The sequence below is a fragment of the Psammomys obesus genome, unplaced genomic scaffold, assembly GCF_907164565.1.
Source record: "Psammomys obesus unplaced genomic scaffold, mPsaObe1.curated_primary_1811, whole genome shotgun sequence".
Classification (NCBI taxonomy): domain Eukaryota; kingdom Metazoa; phylum Chordata; class Mammalia; order Rodentia; family Muridae; genus Psammomys; species Psammomys obesus.
The window spans coordinates 5-26,432 of record NW_026590782.1 but is presented as its reverse complement, the minus strand read 5'-3'; the positions used below and the strand labels follow the sequence as shown (position 1 = coordinate 26,432).

Genomic DNA, 26,428 nt, shown 5'->3' with positions numbered 1-26,428 from the left:
TTTTGTATAGCCTGGGCTGTCCTGGACTATACAGGCTGGCCTCAGACTCACAGAGATCCACCTGCTTCTGCCTCCCAAGTGCTGGGATTAAAGGCATGTGTCACCACTGCTTGGCTTTCAACCTCCCATTTTACGTGACAGAAAATGTATTTGCTCGAGATCACACATGTAATAAGTAGTGATATTAGTACTAGAATACAGGTCTGTCTTGGTGAAGGCCAAGATCCTTCACCACTGCCCACATGTTTGAGGAGTGGGTACTGGCAGGGCTGAGACAGCTCTTTCGACTGCTGACTAATCACCTGTGAAAGACTTAATATAAATCAGTTGATTTGTATTTATTTGTTTGTTTGTTTGTTTGTTTGTTTGTTTTTGAGACAGTCTCTGTGTGTAGCCTTGGCTGTCCTGGTGAACTCACAGTGATCTGCCTGCCTCTGCCTTCCAGGGAGGCACTGCCTTCCAGGCCTGCATATTTGGTTTTTGTAACTTTTTGTTTTGCTTCTGTTTGTTTTGAGACAGAGTCTCACTAAGTAGACCAGGCTGACCTGGAATTCAGAGATCCACTTACTTCAGCCTCTTCAGGAGGAAACTGACAGCAGGGGAGATGTGCCAGTCTCAGGCTGCCTTGTTGGTTTTAACAGGAGCAAGGCTGTCTCCTCTGCGTGGTAGTCCATCAACAACTTGCAGTGTTCGAGTCTCCCCAGCGTAGAATCCTCTCCAGGGACCTGCAGAACAGAGGGTGCTAGGATCTGGAAACCAGCAAGCCTTCATCCTCATCCCAGCTCAGCCACTTTCCCTGGCCAGCACATTTCAAAAGAGAATTAAGTAGGTGATTTTGACAAGCAAGGACATAAAGCCATCAATTCCTGTCACCCTGGTTTTATAAAAGAAAGGGCATCCTGACACAGAAAAATGTAGGACAGACAATCTCAAAATTAATTTAGCTTTATAAAAAGTCCCCATGTAGTCCCCGTTGCTCTCATTTCGCCATGTCCCAGTGTGGACTCTGTCGGAGACTGGCCCAGGTCTGCAGAACCTCTGCTCTAACCCAGTAAAGAATGTGTCATCAGCTAGAGAAACCAGAACACAGAGATCTGGTGTCAGGAGGGTTCATCCTTCCCCTGACTCAAGAAGGAAGGAAAAGCGAATGTATCTGGCACACAGACGGGAGGCTAGACAGACTTCTCCCTCACACTGCAGCTTCATGACCAGCTTTGATCTCTGCTTAGTGGGGCAAAGCCTTTCTCTCCTTTTGTCATGCCATGGATGCCTGTGAACATCAAAGATCAAATTCCAGCAAGCAGAACCTACTGAAATCAGAATAGCTTTTCCAGCCTCATGACTGGATGCTCATGAGAAAGGTGAGTTGCTTCTGCAAGGACAATAAATTATTCCCTTGGAGGATTTTTGGCCTTGTATTTCTCATTCCACTCATCCACTTACTAAGTCATCATTTACTATTTACCATAACACAAAATACCGTGTCAGCATAAGGAAAGAATGATTTGGCCTCTGTGCTCATGGAGTTTGTTCTGTTACAGGGTACACGCAAGTGGAGGAGATAGTATAAACTTACGATCTCAGAGCACAGTCACATCTAGTGTGGTGGTTAACATGGATTGTCAAGTTACAGGATCTGGAAGCATTCAAGAGACAAGCCTCTGACATGTGGATGACAGATTATCTAATTAAGGTAACTGAGAAGATTCACCGTGTATGCAGGCAGCCCTGTGCCATGGGCTGGGATCTCAGACTGGAGAAAAGTGAGGAAGCGAGCTGAGCAGCAGCCTTCTCTGCACCATGCTTCCTGCCTGTGATTGCAACGTGGGCAACCAGCTGCCTCAAGCTCTTGCCACCATGCCTTCTCTGCCATGACAGAATGTACCCTCAAACCAGGAACCGAAGGGACACTGCCTTGTTGCTTTTGTTAGAGTGATGAGGATAGAAACGTATACTCTCAGAATATGATATGACAGGGTTTCCCGTAGTCACTGTTTAGAATATGATTATGATAATGATCAAGATGAGATGCTAATGATCGAGTTGACATGGAAGGAAGAATAGGTGATAAGTAGGTGTAGAGGGAAAAGCACCTTCCAGGCGAGTGTTTAGAGAGACAAAAATCACACACAGAGCCTGAATCACACACAGAACTGCAAAGAGACCAGTGTGACTACAGAGGGACCAGCCACAGGGAAAGACATTTACTATAAAGGACCTTATGGTTTACTTGCTAGTTTGAGTCTGGTTCTTGTATTAAGTAGATTAGGTACAGACCATGAAAAATGGTGAAATCTACATGTAATTATTTCTCGAAGACAGAAAATAATAGTTCCCTCTTTGAGAAAAATTGGGGGCTGGCTCTGTGATTAGAGTACGTGCTGCTACTCCTGCAGAGGACCTGGACTCGATTCCTAGCCCCCACAGGGTGGCTCACAACCATCTGTAACTCTAGCTCCAGAGGATCTGATGCCCTCTTCCAACCTCCGAGGGCACCATGCCGGCACATGGTACAGGCAAAACATCCATACATATAAAAGGAATAAATACTTTAAAATTGTTTAAGATTTATTATGCCTGTACACCAGATCTCACTATACATCATTCTGCCTGTACACCAGATCTCACTATAGATGGTTATGAGTCACCATGTGGTTGCTGGGAATTGAACTCAGGACCTTTGGAAGAACAGCCAATGTTCTTAACCTCTGAGCCATCCCTCCAGCCCCAAATAAATACTTTTTAAAAAGTTGAAAAAAAAGAAGTTAAACAGAGGTAATGGTGATGATGATAAGAATTTTAAAGTGATAATGGAGTTGGATGTGATGGCAGCTCAATCCCATAATCCCAGCACTCAGGGGACTGAAGGAGGAGGACAAAGCCAGCTTGGACTGAGAGCAGGATGCCACCTCACAACGACAAACAGTAATAATCACAGTAGAATCAACGTCATTCAGTGCCTCATCGGCTGTGTTGGTGTAAGCACTGTCCTCATCCATTCTTTAATCTTCATCTCACCTCTGTGAGGTCAGCACTGCTATTATCCCGGAATTACATATAATAAAGCCAAAGCACTGAGAGGTTAAAAACTTGCCCAAATAAAGACAAGGGTCACGTGAGCACTTAGAAGAGTCTCGCTCTCTGCTGCTTGGGTTGTTTTTTGGCTTTGGTGTTAGAGATTCAGCTTAGGTCCTCGTACATGCTAGGCAAATGCTCTCTACTGCCAAGCTACAATCCCAGTGCAAGAGATTACCCCCTTAAAGAATCCACAGGCCAGCTCCATGTTTTCCTTTTAGAGACACTGGCCTAGAGTATGCTTGTCTTGTAACTTAGGCTTTTCTTAAAATCTTTGTTTGATATTTGTATATGTGAGAGAGTTGGTCCAAGCATGCATGTGGAGGTCTCAGGACAACTATTAAGAGCTGATGCTCACCGGGCACGGTGGTACACTAATCCCATCACTTGGGGAGGCAGAGGCAGGTGAATCTCTGTGAGTTTGAGGCCAGCCTGGTCTACAAAGCCAGTCTAGGACAAACGAGGCTACACAGAGAAACCCTGTCTTGAAAAAAAAAACAAAAAATTGGTGCTCACCTTCTGTCTTGTTGAGGGAAGGTCTCTTCTAGTTTCTCCTCCACTGTGTACTCCAGATCAGTGGCCTGCAAGCTCCCAGGTGATCCCGCAGCCTCTGCCTCCCATCATCTTGCTGTAGGAATGCTGGGATTCTGGGTGCCTGCCTTTGTAATGCCGCAAATGCAGAAGGTCAAGTTTAGTTGGGTTGCACGGATGCAGGAAGGGATGGGAGGAAAGGTCGATTACAATATGTTTTTGCTAATGGATCAGATGAGGGGGCTGAGGGAAAGGAAAATGTAGAGTAATTCCAAGGTTTTCTGCCTGAATGACTGGGTAGATGATGGTATGGTTACTAAATTGGGGAAGACTGTGGGAGAGGCAGGCTTCAGGAGAGCTGGGGGCGAGGTGCGCAGCTAAATCAAGAGTTGTGCTGTAACACATATGAGTTTGCTGCTGTTCCCCCAATATCTCTAATGAAGGACCCGGGAAGCAACTGAGCATAGGAGATAGATGGGATGGAAGTTGGGGTCCCACAATGTGAGGACTGTGCAGAGGACAGAGCATGATCAGGGCATGAGAAAGGAGGAGAAAGAAGACCACAAGAGGCCCAGCCTGGCCCAGCTCTACTGACCAAGCCCAACCTCAGACAGGTTGGTTCCCTGCTCAGGACCCTCCATTTTCCCTTTATAAGCAATGGCCATCAAGGCCATCTTGCAATGCTTCTGAGGACCGGCAGCCACCCCCACAGCCACTTGTCAGAGGAAGAGACCCAAGCTCAGGGTCATCACCAACATGTAAAGCCCATGGGTCTGGACAACTTGTCCAACTTGCTGTGTGCTGAAGCACTTCCCTGCTGTCGATCACTGACCCTCCCAACAAGTCAGGGCAGAGTGGAAAAGGGCTCCAGGCCGTAGCCAAGGTCCACCTTAGGAGGTGGTGGGTGGACCCCTTTCCCTTCTCCCAGGACACTCCTCTCTTGATGTGTCTCAGGCACGATCTAGTCAGTCTGTGCATACGCCTCACTCAGGCGGTGTCACATGGAGCTCTGAGGTTCCATGAGCAGCAAGAGCACATTGCTCTGTAAGGGTGGAGCCACCTTGGCTTTCCTCTCCTGGTTCAGGGAGACAATCTCCATAAAGCAGAGCTCACATGCCTGGATCACAGGCATTCCTGGAGGGAGCTTTGCAGGACACTGCTCGCTGCCCTGTTTAGCTTTAGCTCATTGTGTGTGTGTGTGTGTGTGTGTGTGTGTGTGTGTGTTTGGTTGTTTATTTTGTTTTGTCATACTTTGAGACAACATCTTTTTCTTTAGCTCAGAATGGCCTCAGCCTTACAATCCTCCTGGCTCAGCCTGGCATTGCTGGGATTACAGGTGGATAACACCATGCCTGGGTCACAGTGGGTATTATCAGCTGCTCTCTACATGTAAATAACCAGAGGCTACTGCCACAGCCCCTGCCTTTCTTTTGTGGGCACCTTGGGCCAGAGTATGGATTCTATGCCAGGTCCCCATGGTGTTGCCCACTCAGCCTTTTGCCTTTGTGCTCTGTTCTGTTGTATTTGGGGCTTTACTTGTTGGTGATGACCCTGAGCTTGGGTCTCTTCCTCTGATACGTGGCTGTGGGGGTGGCTGCCAGACCTCAGAAGCATTACAGAATGAGCTTGCTGGCCATTGCTTACAGAGGGAAAACTGAGGCCTGAGCGGGGCCAACCTGTCTCAGCTTGGGGTTGGTCATTGGAGCCAGGCCAGTCCTTGTCTCTGTCTCCTAGAATTTACCTCCAGAGAAAGGCAGGCACTGTAGCCTCGGAAAAGGCTGCAAAAAGGCCAGCCTGTACTCCACCTACCATAAAGTAAAAGTTCTTCTCTTAGGTCCCTTTAACATGGCTGCTCCAGCCTAGGTACTTCCCCACTCTGTATTACCCAACACAAATTTTCAGTAGCCTAGCAAGGAGGACAAACACATTCTTATTGAAAAGAAGCCAGAACAGACGCCAGAGGAGGCTTTCCCGAGTCCACCCAGCTTCCTTCTCTTGAAGGTGTGTTGCCTGATGGTCCTGGGTGATAGGGTCTCACCTCCTCTTCTGGTCCACACCCCTTCCTCTCACTTGGACCCACTAAGCTTCTTTCTGCCTCAGGATCTCAGAGTCTTCATGGCCAGAACTTCTCTGCCCCATCATCTCTACTCTTTGCCGGTTCTGCTACCCACCAGGTTTCCAGGAAAATGTCCAGAAGCCACCCCTTAAACCCGGTGTAGCTTGAGGTCCCACCCAGCCGCACAGCCTCTCTGGCCTTTGGGAAACGTTCCCCAAGTATACTTCACAACTACAATAGTTACTGTGCATTCTGTTGCTGTCTGATGTCCTTCTCCCTCCTGTGGCTACAAAATGCTGTGCAGATGGTTATGTACATACATATATGCACGAATTAGAAATTGGCCTTTATTTTCTATCAAGCTTCCCTGTGTCTGCAAAAGAACACCTTAAGAATGTCAAGTGCTCCTGTCTATCTAGTGACACAGCCCAGTTTCAGTAACTAGGTGCATGTCCCAGGCTTCAGCTGGGAACTCGGTCAGCATGGAGAGCACCTGCCCACTGGCACACCCATGTTCCCCAGACCGAGCAGCAGTGAATTCAGGAGCCAGCAGAATCCATTGGCCCTGAAATTCCTCTTTACTCACAGCTTTTTCAGGACTGGGCCGTTCTTCCCTTTCAATCCCTTCAGCTTCTCTCTAGACTAGACATTGCCTCCCTGAGATGCTCACAGAAATGCTTTTCTGGGAGCCACTGATGAGCTCTGTCTCCTTGCTGTTGCAGAGAACAATGGGAGGCTGTGTGACATTAGGTACCCTCCTAAAGGCTAGTGGGCAGCCCTAGGGCTCCCAGAAAACTGCCTGGATCTGAGCTGTGAAAGCCCCAGGAGAGAAGCAGCTGATAAATAGGAGAGGCTCCTGAAGCAGTGGCACTCTTGCGCACAGTCATGGTAGGATTCCTGCAGGACAGAGGACATACCCACAGGTCCTCAGTGGCATCAGTGGCCTAAGATGGCAGCAGAATCTTGTGCCAGGTCCTCTCCTGACTCAGAGTGTTTGTGCACCATCTTGTCTTTCAATCTGAAAGTTAGGGGTGGGGCCACCTGCCACTGCAGTAAGGACTTCGGGACTTCCTTCCTCTTCCTTATGAAGACATCAATGGCCAGACACCCTGAAAGTGCCTCTGTGAGTCATGCTGGGAATCATGAGCAATGTGCATGGCCCCCTCTCTGTGTGTACTGCAGACAGCTGTTAAGATGCATGTATTGATGAGACAATGGCCAGCAAATGTGTGGCTAGTGAGCAAGCCAATAAATGATATATAGATCCCTCTCTGCAGAGCGGCGTTGGCTTCGATTCTACTAAGAGACAGGACTTGTACTGAGTCATTCCTCTCAGAGTCTAAATTATAAAAACTGATTTTTATATTCAGTTATTAGGGTGCTTCAAAAAGATGCCAGCTCAGAGAGCCCAAGAGGGATGCACATACCCATCCCCTAGCAGTCATGGTTCCTCAAACCAGGCTGGCTCCTGGTGGCTGCCGCCCTCCTGGTTCCTGTAATAGATACTGAGGGGTGAATAGACCCACCCCTTGTCTCATAATAATGGTTCCTCCTAGTTGGGCATGGTGGTGCACGCCTGTAATCCCAGCACTCAGGGAGGCAGAGGCAGGCAGATCTCTGTGCATTCGAGGCCAGACTGGTCTACAAAGCGAGTCCAGGACAGCCAAGGCTACACAGAGAAACTCTGTCTCGAAAAACCAATTAAAAAAACAAAAACAAAAAAACGTTCCTCTTTCACTTCTGCTTTGAGGTGAGACGCATCCTGTGCGTCAAGCCACGTGTCGAGCTACGCAGGAGTATCCCTGTCCTTTCAGTAGCCCCCACCCACAGCAGTCTGCACGGTACCCAAGAATAGAAGGGACTGAAGACATGGCTGTGACCACAGTACAACAGGCCCAGGCCCCAGGCCCTGTCCTTCCCAGGAGGGCTGCTAGCCATGAAAGCTTCCCCAGGGTTTTCCCTTCTCTTTCGCCTGTCTGTCATCCTCTCTAGGGAGGAGGATCCTGGGACTGAAGATTGCTCTTTTCTGTAATGTGTGTGCTCAGTATCCCCAGGAAATTTCATTTGGTGGAGACTTAGTTTCTCCTCTGAGAGGAAGGGTCCTATCACCCACCTGCCTCCCTAGTGTCTTCTGGTTCTAACAAGACTCAGGCATGCACTTATCTGTGGCTCAATACACAGGCAGGTTTTTTTTTTTTTTTTTTTTTTTTTTTTCCTACTGTCCTTTCCCAAGCTTCAGACTGGTTGGTGGCATTTGAGGTTCTTTGTGCCCTTGCCAGGCACATTCAAAATGGAGCATCTGGCTTCCAAGCAGGGCATATGCACAACACCTCCTTAAAATTTCTGGGCTTGAGCAGGGGGTGTAACTCAGTGGTAGGGTGCTTGCTTAACCTTTGTGAGGCCCTGGGTTCAAACCTCAACACAAATCAAATCAAATTCCCAAGCACTCTGCACCACTTAGACCGCTCTACAGTACTAACTGCAAGGATCCTCACTCTGACCCTCTGAAGGAAGCATGAGAGACGTCATTCCAGCCCTAGACTCAATCCATCCCATGGTGAAGACTGTGCTCAGGGCCACAGAGAGAGCTGGCAGGACTATTAGGGGAGAACAACAGTGACTTGAGCAGGGTGTGGTGTGGCATGCCAGGAATTCCAGCACTCTAGATGCAGAGAGAAGAAGATTATGGCTTTGAGGCTAGCCTGGGCCATAGAAGGACCCTGATTCAATCAAAAAGTAATAATAACGGGCTCAATTCTCAGAGCCCTTGTCTCCTAGGTTCTCATACCAAGTCTCCCCGAGCGATACAGTGAAGATTTGATTATTCCCATTTTGTCACCATGGAAACAGATGCAGATCAGATGGATGGGGTGTGGGTAGGGAGGGCTGGCAAAGGATCACACAACGAGGAAACAAGACACTGAAGCTGGGAGCAGGGTTTCTGGCTGCCTAAAGAGAAAGGGGAAGGTCAGGAGGGAAGATGAGTCCCCTGCCTGTCCTGGTTACTGCCCCAGAGTCACTGGCCGCAATTGTTCACTTGGGATCGCATTTGAAGCTGAGAAATGAGTGAAGCCTGGTGTAACCCTAGGGACAGGTTGGCTCAAGGTTCCCAGACAATGGTCCATTTGTCGTTCTGAGTTGCACTAACCCCACTTCTGGAAGTCAATCATTGAAAGTGCAGGCTGGGCGGGGCAGGCTATCAATCCCCCCACATACCTTTTCTCTGATTTCAGTTTTTAGTTCATTCATCATTGCAAGTATTTTAGCAATCTAGTTTCCTGCCCCTTCCCCCTTAGGAAGCTTCTCATAGGAAACTCTTACATTCCCTAATGTCTATTTCTCATTTTTCCCACATGGAATCAAGTCCCCTCCTGTTCCTGTGTCACTTTACTCAGTGCAGACAGACCTCTTCTAGAGTGAGCTGCTGTGTCTCTGTACTCCTTCAGCTTCCTGGTGTTGGCTCAATAAGTGAGTCCAGCCAGTTGTAAAAGAGCTCCAAATTTGTGAAGTGAACTTCCAGTAAAGGATACAAGGATGTGCAAAATGTGTTCTTTTCCTCCAGTAGCTTAAGTGTCAAGGAGAAGGAATGTGCAAGAAACACCTGAGAACCAGGTCTTGGCATGTGAGCAATGAACACCACCAAGAGTCTACACTGGGACTAAAACCTCACCCCACTGTGCCCAGCTCACTTATAGTTTGCCCATAGCAGGACCTTTGTTGCTACTTCATTACTCTTGTCTGTACTTGGGGACTGAGGACACACAGATTGGGAAGGAACAGGACATTTTGCCTTGAGAAGAGACTGCCTTTTTTGAGACAGGATGCCATTTTACACTTCTAGGCTACAGGTAGGGCAACAGCGTAGAACAGAAACCGATAGGGTTGGGCAAATATCAAAGGTTTTAGGAAATTTTTCTCTCAGGACTAAATTGTTTAAAACTAAATTGTTTTTTTCTCCTTGGAGACATTTGAAGACTAATGGATGGAAGGAACTGAGCTTGCAGCAACTTGGTATAATTCAAAAAGCGCAGAGCTAAGACTGGAGGTTCCAGGGGCAACTGTGGCAGGCTCCCAGGGAGCCAAAGGTTGAGTGTTAGCTCTTCAGACAGCATAGCTAGCGGGGAAGGGAAGGGAAGGGAAAGGAGAGAGCTGCAGTCTCAAGGTCTCCAGTTTCTTCCAGCCAGGTGAGATCACAGGAGAATCCCAAGGCTCAGAGGAAAAAGGGGTTGCAAGGAATCTCTTAGACCCTCTCCATGTAGTTCTTGTAGTTTGAAATCTTGTTGGAGGAAACATGGACCGATTCACCGGAAACAGATGTTTTTGCTGCCACCAGATGGAGGTCAAATCTGAAGGCTGTAGGATCTGGCTTTTGGCACAGGCCCTTTGACAAGCAAAAGATACTCTGGGCCAGGTTTAGGGCATGTGTGTGGCTATAGTTTGAGGGCCAGGAGCCGCCTGAAGTTCATGCGGGCTGAACCCAGCAGCTGCAGGCCCGGGAGGGAAATAGGCAAAGTCTCTGTCTACTGTGTCCCAATTCTGTGTGGGTAGCTATGTCCCTGTTGCAGGGTGCCCGCGTGCCTGCAGGGCTCCACCACCTGTGGAGGGACTCCAGGCTGATGCCAGGACAGCAGCAGGTGGCATGCAGCCAACCCTGCAGTTCAAGGCGAAAGGGTTGGCATAGTGCAGACCAGGTCATGCTATCCCACAGGGCACCCCAGCCCAGGTTCCCTTCAGCTGTGTGCTCTGGCCTCCACCTCCAGAGGTCTTTCCCCTCTTCTCAGGCGTGTGTCAAGTATGATGAGCCTAGCACACAGCAAGCACTCAGGAAGTGGTTGACTGAAGACCTGTAAACTGGCTTGTATTCTTCTCTCCTATTTTCTATCTAATTAGCAAACTATCACAGATTTCAATATATTTAATTTTTTTTAATTAAATTCATTTGTGCCTGTACATACATCTGTGGCCCCATTAGTACCGTAACATCTGTGTGGAAGTCAGAGGACTTTCTGGGGTTGATGCTTTCCATCATGTGGCTCTGGGGAACTGAACTTAAGTTGTTAATGGCAAGCACCATTATCGACTGAGCTAGCTTGCTGGCCCCTCATTCTTTTAATGCTGAGTTTGTTTTCAAATATGTATCAGAGCTGATGATGGAATCCAGAGACTTATGTATAGTTGGCACGTATTCTTTCTCTGTACTGGAACTTGTTTGTAGACCAGGCTGGCCTCGAACTCAGAGCCATCCATTAGTCTCTGCCTCCTTAGTGCTGGGATTAAAGTCATATGCCCCCATACCTGGTTTAGGGTTAAGTTTCTGATGCATGAAATCTTAGTGGAAACACACTCCAGACCGTAGCTCCCAAGGCAAAGCTCTGCAGTTGGGCACCAGAAATGGAGGAAGGTAGCAAAGTCTCAGACAGGTTGGCTGTCTAACTGGACGCTGATGGAGGGGAGCAAGCACTGCATCAGGACCTGGAACGCTAGAGGCTGCAGGAGCACCACAGGGCGCTCAGGCTGACGGGCAGGTGACGCAGTGTTCTAATTCACCAGGTGCTCTCCCGCCAGATCATTCTCTGGGTCTTCCAAGTTATCTCTGGACTATGACACAGACTGTGTGTGTGTGAGGAGGCAACTGGCGGTCTCACATGGTGGATACACGAGATCACATGGTCTGGCCAGGCCAGCAGCTGCTGTGATCAGCATTGTCACAGAGGCGGTTGGTGTGAAGTCCGGGGAGATGCCTACCTGGAAGGGTGAGAACTTGATTTACTGTCTTCTCAGTAGCTCTTTCAAACAAAACTGTCTTTTCCCTTGTGCATGTGTTTACTTGTTTGGGACAGTGTTTTGCTGTGTATTTTGGAGTTGCCACAAACTCATAGGAACCTTCCTCCATTCTCCTCAGTCTCTCAAGTGCTGGGATTACAGGTATACTCCATGAAGTCCAGCTATACCCGCCTCAGTTCTCCAAGTACTCTGGGACAGCTCCCACAGACAAGACTGGTATTGAGGAGCAATATTCTCAGGAAGCAAAAGTGAAGAAAAAAAGTGGAGATTTTTTAGGCTTGCTCCATGACAGGCATGACTCCCCACACTTTCCCACATTTACAGCCTGCTCTCTCAGAAGCTTCACATGCAGGAGCTGGGGAAGTGGCTCAGCCCTAAGAGCAGCTGTTGCTCTTAGAGGACCCAGGTTCAGTTCCCAGCACCCACATGGCGGCTCAAACCACCCATACTCTAGTTCTAGGGAATCTGATGATCTCTTTTGATCTTTGAGGGCACCACGCACACATGACCAACATACAGGCAAAACACACATACACAAAAAGTAAATCTAAAATAAAAAAAATTAAAAAAAAAAAAAAAGCCTTTACAATACAGGAATAATGGCTGTGACTGGACATTCCAGATAAGATCAGCTTGGAACACTATGTGTGGAAGACTTTTGAGCTGGTTAAGAGCCTGGATCTAGGGTTCACATAACTTGCAATGTGGCTTGAAAACAGCCCACCAGGCAAGACAGTGTTTTGTTTTGCTTTTGTAGTGTTGTGAGTTGAGTCCAGCACATGTCTACCTTGTCAGCTCTGAGCAACATCTCCAGCACGGCACCCAAGGTTTCTGGAGGCCACGCAGTCAAGAGAATTCTAAGTGACAAGTATAAATAGAGTGGAGTTGCCTGTTTTAAGATTTATTTTTATTTTGTGTGGTTTTGCTTGCTTGCATGTACAGTGTATGCATGTATGGAACTCCAGTTATGGATGGCTGTGAGTGGCCACGTGGGTGCTGGGTACAGAACTCAGGTCCTCCATAAGGTCAGTTAGGTGCTCTCAGCCGAGTCATCTCTCCAGCCCCATTTGAATTTCTCAGACAGTCTCACTGCACAGGCAGCTTTGCTCAGAACATTCTATGGAGGCTGGCCTAGCCTGGAACTCCATGATCTTCTTGCCGCAGTCTCTGGAACACTGTTATTACAGGCATGAACTGCTGTGCCCTGCTTAGAGAAGTTTTTAAAAACAAACAACAACAACAACAACAACAAAAACTACTCAGCTTCCCAGCATAGAGCACTGTAGGCTGGGATATGAAAGAAAGACAAGGAGGGCTGGACCTGGAGTCACCACAGGGTCCAAGAGAGCTGAAGGATCCGAAAGCTGGTAAGAAGGCAAGTCAACAGTGTGTGTGATTAAGTCTAGTGCACGAGGAAGCAGCAGCCAGTCCTCCCCTTGGTCTTTGGTCTCTGCCTTCCCTGAGCAGGCTACAGCCAAAGGCTTTCCTCTGACATATCAGAATGACATGAAGTCTGCTCTCCAGAGCTGGTGCCCCACTCTGCAAGGCATCGTTCTGACAGCATAGCCTAGAACTTCCTACTGGCTGTACTGTCTGCTTTGTAGTCCTGTCTACAAGGATCCCTGCTCCTGCCCAAGGACTGTTAAAGTGAAACCTATCAAGTCAACTCACAGCCAGACTCAAGACCAGTATGTCCTGAAGCCCTCATGCCACCTGAGGTGACCTCACTGGCCTGGTGTCCAGCCAGGGTAGGACTGGTGCTAGAAACAAGGCTGGGAACAGACATTGTGTGTCGGGCTTTATTTGCTCCTGCTATGTACACATATGTACAGCTGGTGCGAGCCAATGGTACACTATGTCACAGAATTATCTTACATACACACATTCCTGGGCAGGAAGCGGGAGGTTCTGTTCTGAATATCCCACTGCTGGTGAAGGAAAAGGACACTAATGGAAGCGGCCTACCCCGTTCCCAGACACTGACCCCTCCCACAGACAATCTGTGCCCCCCCGCCATGGGCACGGCACATGATGGTGAGATCTGGGTGGTGCTGGTGGCAGCAGCTGCTTTCTCCTCATACTCACTGATGGCGGCAACCTGACACCTGCGGCCCAGAGCCCAACTGGAAGGCCAGCCCCAGCAATCCACAACCTCTCTGAAGTCGAGCAGCGTGGCTTCATGGGGCACTGGCATGCATCTTCTCCAGGCAGTTTGTCCAGAACGCCACCAGTCGGTTGTCACGGTTGATGCAGAAATCCGTGAAGTCCTTCAGCAGCCGGTCAGCAAACTTCTCATCCCCTGTGGCACTAGAACGCCATGTCTTGGTCAGCATGGTGTTGTAGGCCCAGTTGTAGCCAACCCGCTCCTCACAGAACATGTTTTGGTTGGTGGAGCTGGTGGAGTTCCGCCGCCGCCGCTGCTGCCCAGAAAACTTGCGTTTGGAGTATGGCAGCTGAAGAAACACTGTTCCTGAAGGGAGAGAGAAGGCCTGAGTGGAGGACACTGGTGAATACCTGCAGCTGCCTCTGGTGGTCCCGACACTGCAGGCTCAGGCAAGGCCTCAGTGGCGCGGACTTGTGCACCCACCAAAATTTTTGCCCATGGTTCCTCACCTGTAACATGAATATACTGTGGCTTGTTCTCAGCAGGGAAGTTAAAAGCAGAGGCAGAATATTTGTCTTGCACAAATCCAAACCTATAGTAAGGACAGAAACACACACACACGGTCTCATTGGCTACAGAAACAGGGAGCAGTGTGTAGCTAAACTGACTAGCCAGGATGCTGGAATATGGAAAGGCCTTCTGTGTCAAACGTGTAGGCTATTTGTCCTCAGCACTTCTCAACATCTGCTTTTTAAATGAGGCTCCCAGCATTCCTGCTCATGGACTATGCCACTGCAGTGACTGAAGCACTCTATCTGGGCTCCATCCCCACTTAGCACCTTCTTTTCCACATGCCCTCCCCCCCACAGGCCCCGCTGTTAACCTTCATTCCGCCTCTTGCAGCATCTGTCCTGGCAGGCTGCTCACCAACCCACATCTGACCAACCCTTGTCTTATATTTTCTTAGCCACATCTATCTCCAGTGTTGTCATGCGCACACTGGGAAGGCTCTCAATAAAGGCCTTCACTGAAATGGAATAAGCTATCTTAACTAAAACTCCTTCTGCAATGGTGAGGAACAGTAATCCAAGGCTCATTGCTGGGCTGTGCTCTAGAAATGGGAAATGAGAAGAAACCATCTCTCATCTGTGACTTGTCCTGTTCTACTTCTTATCTATAGCTTGTTCTATTCCTGGTTTTTCTATTTCCATAAAGCACATTTATTCTGGCCCCACCTGCTAAGAGCTGTAAAGGACGCGCTAACAGATGTGCCCAGATTCTGCCCTCTGCGTCTGAGGGGTTTATGTAACGAAGGCGGTGATGTGGGAGGTAAAATGTGTCTTCTTTCCTGGACTGCGCTTGCTGGGGCAGTGCTGTGCTGTAGCCTCCAAGCTGCCAGCTCTATGCCAGCACCCCTACATGCACATCAAGTATGCACGCTCAGTGGACAGCATCTAAAGGACCCTTCTGGATTTCCTCCAGTTTCCAACCAAGCCAACTGATTTATTTAGCATGATCAGTTGGACAAGAGGCTTCTTAACTAATTTTTTTCTTAGGTCACCAGGAAAGACCCCTATTATTTATTTATTTATTTATTCATTCATTCATTCATTCATTCATTTATTTGATATTTGCTTCTAAGGCAGGATCTTATATATCCCAGACTGGCCTCAAATTCATAATTTGGCTGAGGATAAGCTTCAACTACTGATCTTCGCGCCTCTGCCTCTTGAGTGCTAATTACAGCTGTGCACCTCTGTGCTGTTTCATGCAGTGCTTGGTGCGGACTAGATGAGCATTCTACCAACTGATCCACATACACAGCCTAAGACCTTTATTTATTTTTATTTATTTAAAATTTTTTTGTTATGTGTATGTGTGTGCTTGCTTGTCTGTAAGTGCACATGAGTAACAGAGCCTTTGGAGGCCAGAAGAGGATGTCGGATCCAGTGTGCGTGGTGGAAACCAAATCTGAGTCCTCTACAAGGAGCAGCAATCACTCTCAGTTGGTGAGCCATTTCTCCAGTTCCAATATGTTTATTTTTTAAAACCACAATTTAGCCAGGCATGGTGGTTCATGCCTTTAGCCCCAGCACTTAGAAGGCAGACAGGTAGATCTCAAGGCCAGCATGGTTTACAAAATGAGTTCCAGGCCAGCCAGGGCTACATAGTGAGATCCTTTCTTCCATAAGCCCCAAACAACCAACCAAAAGCAAACTAAATCAAACAAACCTCAAACCCCCTTAAAAACAAAAACAAAAAAAAAAAACACCTCATTTCAGCCTCATGGTCCCTGGGTGCTTCATTTTCCTCGTGGGGCAGACCAGGATTGCAGTGAAGGTGATAGGTACCCACCCCAGAGAGATGTTGGACTAACCCCACTCCAATTACTCAGAGTAAGCAGAAGGAGGAGCTAGGAGTCACCGTAGAGGGAACAGTGGAGGGAATGGGAGCTTTTCTAGCTTTTTCTACCCTTTGGGTAGGCTGTCATTTCTTCAGTCACATCTCCATTTAGAATTCCACTCCATGCAAAACCCTAGGTAGCACCAGGATGCAGTTCAGTGGCTTGCCCAGCACACACAAGGCTCTGGGGCCAATCCCCAGTGCTGCACACAGAAGCCATGAGCAGAACACTAACTCTGGAAAAGATACTTTGCTGGCACTGCTATAGTTATGAAGCAGCAGTGAAGTAATGTTGTGGCTCGGGGTCCCTACAACATGAGGAACTGTAGGAAAGGGTCACAGCATTAGGAAGGTTAAGAACTGCTGCTCTAGAAAGATGGATCCTTCTCTTTGGAGACAAGAATGAACTGTATTTCACTTTAATAACTGCTATTGGAGAAAAATATTGATTTGGTTACTGTTTCTTCTGGCTAATGGACAAACCTGTGCGCAATGGCTTCCTGGAAAAGGTGCATTCGATCCCAGTATGTTTCTGGTTCAAAGCCTGAAAGGAATAAGGAATAAATGCTGAGCTGTGATCACAAGGTTTGTAAACTCACACTGTTCTCTTCATTGCACTTGGCAATTCTTGTCTCTTGTATCTGAACTCTAGTCCCCACCCAGTTACAGAAAGGACTGCTGTAACCCATAGTCCCTTCCCCACGTTTCTCCAAGTCTAAAAAGGCAGAGTCCTCGGAAGCCAACGTGAGCACCAGAATTTAATGAGGCTTATGCTAATGTCTGAATTCTCAAGCTAAAAAGAGTCCAGTCATTTTTTGTTTATTATTTGTTTCCGAGGCAGGGTCTCACATAGCCCAGGCTGGCCTCAAATTCTATGTAGCCAGAGATGACTTTGAACTCCTGATCACCCTACCTCTACTTATGGGTGTGTACCCAGAGAGCTGGTTTGAAAGTAATATTAAAACACAAACCTAAAGTGTGTATGAGGGTGCTTGCTTGCTTTTTTTCTTCCTTTTTTCTTTCTTTTCTTTTTTTTTTTTTTTTTTTTTTTGTTTTTGAGTCAGGGTTTTTCTGTATAACAGCCTTGATTGTCCTGGACTAACTCTGTAGATCAGGCTGGCCTCGAACTCACAGAGATCCATCTGTGCTAGGATTAAAGGTGTGTGCCACCAGTGCCTGGCACCCACCCATTTCTAACATCACTAACCTTCCATCTCTCTGTAAAGAAAGACAATATTACAAGTTCCATTTTAGGGGTAAAAAAATTGAAACAAATAAATTTAAAAGTAATTCTTGAGAAGTCATCAGCTTTGGGTGGGGATGGCAAGCAGAGCAGAATTTGCTCCTCTGCTTGAATGGCTCCAGCCTCTGTCTTCCACTGGGCAGCTGCTGAGGACCAAACACAAAGGAGGTAGGAAAGCTGAGCACTGTCACATAGTAACAGGAAGCAGAGCTGGACTGCCCTCTGGATGGAGCTTTTGAGGGTCCTGACAGCAACAGTATAGACAACCCAAAGTCCAGGGATGCAGTGGCTTTGTTACTTTGTCCATAATTAACACTTTCTTTAAAACAGATTGGAAACACAGCCCACACCCACATGCACACATATGAATACAGATATACATTCCTAGATACACCTACGGAGACATAAAGACACATACACGCCCACACAAACATACACATACCTACATACACAATCACAGACACACCCAACACACATACAAACACAGACACATACCTACATACACAATCACAGACACACACTTAACACACACATGCAAACACACACATTCACACACACACACACACACACATACACACACACACACACACACACACAACCACATTTGTGCCAGATTTTAAGATTCAGACTCACTGTTATAAGAAGTGGACAAAACAAGAAGAAAAGAGGCACAGACTCTAGAAAACGGAAATTTAAATTTGGGTCCTTATTCCTTTAAACTAGGACTTCCCCCTGTAATGACGGTAACCAAATAAAGTTAATGGTTTAGAAGACCCCGTCAGAACTGGTAGGGAAACCATCAGCTCTGATGCCAACGCTGCAAGTATACTGTTACAATAAGGAGAGCATCTCTAGATGACGTAGGTAACTGTAGCCCCTTGAGATATTACAGCACTCCAGTAAGCTGCCTGCCTAAAATTCTGAAAGGAACATAATCACTCACATTTCAGGACTGTATAAATGGCCCTCTCAGCCAGGCTGTGACGTTAAACAGTGTGTGTGTGCGCCAAAGGACTCCTGTTGTAAGCTCTGTGCAGCTAAGGGGGCTGCAGAGGGACTCTGCAGGGTTCAGGTACAAAAATGCCTTCTAAGTTGGAAGCAAAGAGTACAGGCTGTTGGAATTAGTAGGGCAGCCTGTCATAAAACAACTAAGATTACTAAGTTTAGCCTGCCCTACCTGGCAAGCCCTCCCTACCCTCTGCCATTTAACGTAACACAAACTTATAAGGGAATGGAAAGAAAATATTTCTCTTACATCAAAGTTGTGTCTTTCACATTTATAATCTTGCTATCAGATAGCTCCTGACACATTAGCATAACTCCAGCTTTTTGCTTTTGAAAATGTCATCTTGAACTCACAGAAAGCTTTTCAGGAGCAATTTATGCATCTGCAGTGCGTGCTTGGTGACAGCAGTGGATGGGGGGAGAGTGGGTAAAGGGCACGTTAGGGTGGTGCCCTGTGCAACTTTTCTGACAGAGGAAGGGCTCTGAGTCCTTGAGATGCAGCACCAGATACAAGCAGGGAGCCTGGGCCCTACAAAGCTCGTGGTAACGTTACACAACAGGATACGTCGTAGTTTTGCCTTTGACAGCCCTTCTGGGGCTCTATTGCATGGACTAGCATGTGGAAGGATCTTCTCGAACTCAAACAATCAAACAAGTAGCCAGCTCACACAGATCATGGTCAAACAGTAGTGTGGAGACAGACAGTGCATGACCCTCTCCCATCTACTGCTTCCTTCACACTGGCCTTTCAGAGTGGCAAAACAGCTTTAGCCAACCCATACAAGAAAAATTCAAAGCTCAGAAGCATTACGTAATTTGTCCCAAATTACCCAGTTACTTAAAAAAAAAAAAAAAAAATCCATCACAGTGGCTGGAGAGATGGCTCAGCGGTTAAGAGCTCTGGCTGTTCTTGCAGAGGACCCAAGTTTGGTTCCCAGCACCCATGTGGTGGCTCACAATATCCAGAACTTCGGTTCCAGGAGATCTAATTCCCTCTTTTGGCCTATGTGGCACCAGGTGCACATGTGGTACACAGACATAAATGCAGACAAAACGCTCATATACATAAAATAAAAATTAAAAAAAAAAAAATCCATGACAAAAACCCAAATTATTTTCCCCTGGTAGACTAGCTCTCTTAACCAGCCTGCAGTTTTGTTGTTTGTTTTTGGGCATATGTTCACTGGACAGTGATGGGCTTCATGAAGACATTTCCTGTAAGTATCATCCTCATTCTCATCTCTCATCCCACTTCCCACTTGTTCTTTTTCTCTTTCAGAAAAGTCAGAACTTCCTTTCTGCTGCTTCTTACTAATGTCTAGGTTCATTTTCCATCTAGATTCTACTGATGAGAGAACATGGGGTGGGGAGCTAGAGGGACTCAGTGAGACAAACCCTGCTGAGGGGAGCAGCTCTTACTGTCGAATAGATGCTCACTGCCCTCCTTGAGCAAGCAGCTGAGGTTGAGCGGGATGAAGAGCTGGGCCCGCAGGGGATCACCATACAGGTAGCTGGGAAGTGCAAAAGGACCCTCCAAAACCGGGACTAACAAGAAGCCGCAGGAGGTAGCTTTTCGATGCCAACCTTGGACCTGGAAAAAAAGCACAAAAACAGCATCATCTCTAGGTTCTTTTAGACCAGAGAAAGAGCACACCTGCCAGAGTGGCGGCACACGTATGGACTAGCATGTTCACTTATTCATGTTCTCTGGCTCCAACCAGTCCCGGTCAGGAAAAAGCGCAATTATGCTTCTTGATGAATGCTAGAAAAACTGTGAGTTGAGCTGAGCACACAGCTCCTCTTCATGGCCCAAGCTCCTACCTTCAGTTTCTTGATGAGAGAGCTGAGTCCCTTTTTATTCTGTGGAATGTCAGAGGAAGGTCACAAGACAAAGGCTGAATCTTTCTAGTTCTGTTGTGTACTAAGTCCAGTGTATCAAATAAGAAAATAACCCACTCTGGCTGACACAGGCTGGGAGATGACTATAGCAGCTTCTGCAAAGCGACCAGCTCTCAAGTACAGGAGGGCACACTCTGGGGAACTCCCAAAGCTATCTTCCTGAAAGCCAGAGTCTTGTAAGTAACTCCAACAGTCAACACTTCCTTAGAATACTATGTCAGTTTTTTTTGAAATACATTTATAAAAACATAAAACTGAAGGATACTGAAAACAAACAAACAAACAAAAAACCAACTGGTGAGCTGGTGAGATGGCTTAATGTTTTGGTAAAGGCACTTGCCATCAATGCTGCCATCCTAAGTTTTACCTCCCTGGAACCCACAGAGTGGCAGGAGTGTGCTACTGGCATTTAATAGACAGAGGCCAGAATGTTGTTTAACAACCTACAGTGGGTATGATGTCATTTGTAACAGATAATTATCTTGCCCCAAGTCAGTAATGCCAAGGTGAAGAAACACTAGTCTACACTCTGAAGTTTCCTCCATTTAATGTGTTAAGGCTGTCCCAACAGGTCAATAGGTTAGGTGAAGGTGACGGGAACTTCTACAAAGGAACCCCTTGCCTTAAAGTAAGGTGATGGTCTCACCATCTCAAAGAGTACTGTGGCAGTCACCGCCATCCAGTGTAGCTTGATCTCAAAGGCTGCATTGAGAGAGAAGTTTCCGTGGTAGTAACAGCTGCACCACTCTAGCCGGTCCGTTCGGTTGTTCACATCAACATCCAGGGTCACGGTCCTCTGCTCTGGGACAGTGGCAGCTGCGGCAGCACACAGCAAGATGTGGCGACACAGAGTGAGGAAGAGGAGTGAGATAATGTAGAAGAATGAACAATAAACACCATAAATATGAAATTGCACAAGTGCCCAACAGAGGTTCCTATCTCTGGAAATTGCTAGTCAGTAATCTGGGGTCTAGAAAAAACGTATTGTGCTTGCTGTTAGACAATAAATATTTTAGGCTTCACGAGCTGCCTGTGAGCAGCTGTGTACTGTAGGGCAAAAGCCCCATAAACATTACATAAGAGAATGGGTTCAGCTACGTTCCAATAAAATTTTATAAAAATGGATCAACTTTTAGAATAATAGCAACTCGGCATGTTACTATGAGAGGAAACGCACCACTGTAAACTCATACAAACCCACAGAATGCACAATACCAAGAGTAAACTCCTCATATTAGTCATCGATTTTGGTTGCTGACAAGGCATCCATGTAAGTTCATGGATGAACAAATGCCATTCTGGTGGAGGTTGACAATGGAGAGAGGCTGAGTGTGAGAGGAGCAGGAAATCCATGGGGATTCTCTGCTCAATTGTGCTGGAGAGCTGAAATTCCTTTTAAGAAAATTAGTGATTATAGTTACACATGATAGCATTCAGAAGGCCGAGGCAGGAGGAATCAAGTCAGAGGTACTGTTAATCAAACCCTGTCTCAAAAAACAGGGCTGGAGAAATGGCTAAACACTTATGAGTGCTTTGTTACACAACCAGTGAAGTCCAGAATTCAGACCCTAATACCCATATAACAAGACAGGTATCTCCCCCCCTCCCACACACATACTTGCAACCCAGCTATAAAAGAGGCAGAGACAGGAGGATCACTGGGGCTTGCTGGCTTCCAGCCTAGCTGAGAGATCCTGCCTCAAGCACTGAAGAGGCACACAGCAAAACAGCAGGACGCCCAACGTCGTCCTCTTGTGGTCTCCGTGTACGCGCACAAGCACATGTGCGTGCATACACAAATGTAAATCTAAAAAAGGGGGGTCAGTTATAAAACAAACCCTAAGCTATATTTAGTCAATTACGCTGCAGTTTGACTTCCTTCTTTTCTGGGAGGAATGTCATCTTAACCAGGGTCACAGAGTCAGAGACTCAACCAGGCTGTACTCAAGAGCTTGAGAATTCAGTGACCCACAAACAGATAAAAGGAAAAAATAGCCCAGACCACAGTAAGGAGGAAGTATTACTTGTCTGCTTTCAGCCCAGGAAGGTATTAGTTCCACAGTATTTCCTCAGAAGATGAAACTTCGTAATGAAGCCTATCCTATCCCATCTCAGACATGTACGTCAGGGCTCTGACCTCCACGGACACTAACCACACCCAGCACTTAGGTTTTCCGTAAATCAGGATCTGTTCTCACATCCCTAATCCTCATAGGTTTCCTTTCTCTCAGTCAGCTTGCTTCTGGGTTCTGCAGGCAGAAGCTGTGAGTAGCTCCTGAGTCAACAAATTGAATACACTTCTGTTGGAAGGCAGGAAAGCATTTGCTAGGGTATTGAATGACACCCAGCAAACTGACACTCTCTCAATACTATAACATGCAGAATGGGCAGAGTTCTTGATGTGGAACTGGAGGAGCAAAGCTTCTGCAACTCTTGTCGCTGAAAACCTTGCTTGGTGTCTCCTGATTTAATTCCTTGTCTGCAAATTAATATGGCAGCACATCCAAGAAACAGCTGCTCAGAAAGGTTTATAGATGCCCTCACTTGCCTTCTCCTCTGGCCACTTTGCCTCTCTTTCTGTTCCCATTATGCCTTCCTTCTTTATGACATGAGCCTCACTAATGCTCAGAGTGAGGCCTCTCAGTGGCTTGATGGAACACTTACTTGGGGCACATTTGGCACCCTTACTCGTTCACTCTGATACTAAAATATCCATTAAAGCCAGGCTCCATCTTCATGTTCCTACTTTATGACACTCTTAGTAGTCCTTTTCTCAACAGTCCACATCAAAGAAAGCTGTGTTCTCTAGCCTTGCACACCATGGACATATTCCTCCAAGTGAGACAGACTTAGTCACGAAACCAAAGGCAAAGGATAAACACTAGCAGTGACTGTACACATCTCTCTTCTATTATCAACTCTGGTAAGTGCAGAGTAGGTGAATCTAGGGGGCACCCAAGGAAATGTACTATTCAGCCAAGTGATAATTGCTCACCACTGGCATTGTACTTCCAGGGTAAGATCTGACAATGCAGAAGCTTCTAGCAGGCTGTCAGTATGGACAAAGGTACAGCTAGCTATATGGGAAGTCTAATCAATATGCATAAGACCAGAGGAGAAACACACTCAGCATTAGAGGGGGCTGTTAATGCCCTGGAGGGAAGATCAGTATTACCACAGGGAAAAACACTGAGGCTCAGTCCTCACAGCCAGAGCTGCCTCACAGTGGGGCAAGTCTCAACAGGTTGAAGGGAACTTTTCAAAAAGAAGCTAGCTAGCTTCGTCCACGTTCATTAGGGCTGCAACAGTCACTCCTGACTCCAAGATCTACAGACTGTCATGAGAAAACCAAGAAGGCCTGCACTGTGGAAGGCATGTGGTACTGTTTCTTCCAGACTCTCAGATGCCTCTGCGGCATCCCAGCTCAGTGATACAGGACAAGGATGGGGAACTGAGAGTCACCATAGGCCAAACAGGGGTCCATGTATCAACATTAGGCTTTTCAAAAGAGCTTCTGCTCCTACCTCTAAATGAGCATCAGAAGTTTTAAAAAAGAATCAAGCAAACAAAAAGCTATCCCCAAACAACAGTAAACAAACAAACAAAACCTAATAAAATCACAGGCGATAGTGAAACTCAGGTCTTTCTCTTCTGTAAGTCATCTTGGGTTTCTTTTTTTCTGAGCAAAAATGCAAGTGTTGAATTTACGCTTTGTTTATTTATTTAGCAAATAAATAAATTGGCTAGTTTTTTGAGACAGGACCTCATTGTGCAGCACGGGCTGGTCTATCTGGCCAGAAAGAGATTATTCTTTTTGTTGGTAGGTTTTTGTTTGTTTGTTTGTTTGTTTGTTTGTCTTTTTTTTTTTTTTTGAAACAGGGTCTCTTTATGTAGTCCTGGCTATCATTGAATTGAAAGATCCTCCTGCCTCTGCCTCTCAAGTGCTAGGATTAAAAGGTAAATCCACCACACCCAGCTGTAAGATATCTTAATTTAATTTACTCTTGTTTTTACTTAGAAACATTTTTTTTTTCCTTGCTAGGCAAAGTGGTGCATGCCTTTAAACCAGTGGTTCTCAACCTGTATAATGCTGTGACCCTTTACTTTTAGTTCCTCAGATTGTGGTGACCCCAACCATAAATTATTTTCATTGCTACTTCTAACTAATTTTTCTAGCTATGAATCCTAATGTAAACATCTGTGTTTTCTGGTGGTCGTAAGCTATCCTGTAAAGGGCTGTCAACCTCCAAAGGCATGGTGACCCACAGGTTGAGAACTTCTGCTTTAACTCCAGCAGTATAGACCATGTAGACCAGCTACACAGTGAGACCCCATCTCAAACAATTTTCTCGTGGTTCTAAGTAAGGTCTTTTATATGCTAGAGGACTGGTGACTCCAAAGAGAACTTACCTAACAGTGCAGCTGCCTGGCTCCGTCCTCCAAAACTTCGACTAAAGGAGCTGTGCCTGCTTGCATAAGAGGCCGGCCTGCTGGGTAGCCAGGGCAGGAGGAAAGCAGGAATCTCAGAGTGCACAAGCTCTTCTGCCACAAAGGCCACCTCAAACCACTTGCGCTGGAAGCTGGCAAAGTCATCCACTCCTGCTGTGTGCCAGGGGGCAGTGGGCTGCTGCATAGCCACTGGGAAAAAGCAGGGGAAGTGAAGGATCCCTCATCACAATGCGTATTTCTACATGCTACATCACAGACAGACCTTGAGAACATTATGATAAGTGAAAGGAACCAGGTCTAAAGGCCTACATATTACATGACTCCACACATATGACATATTTAGAAACAAAAGCCTACTAGTGCTTGCACAAGGAGTGTTTGGAAAGGGGGGAGTTGGGCAGTGACAGCTAACAAGGAAGAGTAGTGGGTGCACAATACTGTGAACGGCTTTTGTTTCAGGACATAAACTGTTACGGGGTTTGACTTTTCTTTTTCTATACAAGATAATAAGTGACACTATCTTGACAAGAGTGCAGTCAATGGCACCAGCTGTGCCATATGGCACATGGTCCCAGCGGTGAAAAAGTGATTCACCACCAGCAGGGAGTCACTTCCAGCCAGTCTCCATGCCTCTGAAATTCATACGCTATGGAGGCTGGTCTGAGTTTATAGTGCCTTGAGAGCTATGCAAGCCAGAGATATTCCCCACTGAGGAATTCCCTTTTTTCCTTAAAAAGGGGTAGGGCTACAATACTGCCAAGTAGCAGAGTGTTTGCCTAATGTACATAGGCCTGGAGTTCAATCCCAGAACCAAAATAAACAGGCAAATACATATAGTCAGGCCCCTGGATCTCGTTTACATCTACAGACTCAATCACATACATGAAAAGTAGTTTTGGGTGGCAGGAAAGTATTTATACTGAATATAACCAAACTTTTCTTGTTTCCTGAACAATATATACAATATGGTAGTACTTTATAAGTTATTATAAATAATTTGGGGATGATTTAGAGACTATAAGGAAAGGGGCTGCAGGGATGGCTCAGTGGTTAAGGGCACTGGCTGCTCTTGCAGAAAACCTAGGTTCAGTTCCCAGCATCTATACAGTGGCTCACAACTGCCTCAACTCTAGCTCCAAGGGATCCAACATCATCTTTTGGTCTCTGCTGGCACCTGCACACCCACAGGGTATATATATATAAAAAATACACACACACACACACACACACACACAAATAAATCATTAAAAATAATACAAGAGACTGTAAACAGGTTATATGTGAAACCATATTATTTTATAAACATTTGTGATTTTTTTTTTGGTATCTCAGAGCAGATGGGTTCCTTGAACTAATCCTCTGCTGATACCAAAGAATCCCTTTGTTCAAAGCACAGTCGTCTTGGAGGAGGATGTGGGACTTGGAAGCTTAACAAGTAAAAGTACATAGGAGCCCAGCATGTTAGCATCAGAACCAGCTTCGCTGGATGGGGGCGGAGTGGGAGTTAAGGCACCAATATATGACCTGTGGAAAATTTTGAAACAAGGGCCTTGGGCTCTTTTAGGTTTATTTTCTACCAACACTGACCTCAATAAAAACATGTAGCTGAGAAAACAAAACAAAACACTGTCTGGGCTAGAGAGATGACTGTGTGGATAAGAGTGCACGCTGCTCTTGCAGAACACCCCAGTCTGGTTCCCAGCACCCAGATCACATGGCTAATAACTGCCTGTAACCCCAGCCCCAACACCTCCGGCTTCTGTGAGCACCTGAACTCATGCACTTGTTACACATGCTCCCTGCACCCACCTGCATCTCAGGTATACACATATGTGTACACACACACACACACACACACACACACACACACACACACACA

At 46.6% G+C, this 26,428-nt stretch overlaps 1 protein-coding gene across 1 annotated transcript; it reads right to left on the bottom strand.

Annotated features, from left to right (window-relative positions):
- Positions 1-12,321: 12,321 nt before the first annotated feature.
- On the bottom strand, positions 12,322-24,738 carry LOC129678262 (GATOR complex protein DEPDC5; the record flags this gene model as incomplete). Its single annotated transcript, XM_055608990.1, is given in 6 exon segments — positions 12,322-13,916; positions 14,060-14,142; positions 16,437-16,497; positions 19,621-19,792; positions 20,747-20,916; positions 24,511-24,738. Coding segments are annotated over 6 exon segments (1,007 nt in total), but the record flags the coding sequence as incomplete, so codon positions are not given.
- Between the last annotated feature and the right edge of the window lie 1,690 nt (positions 24,739-26,428).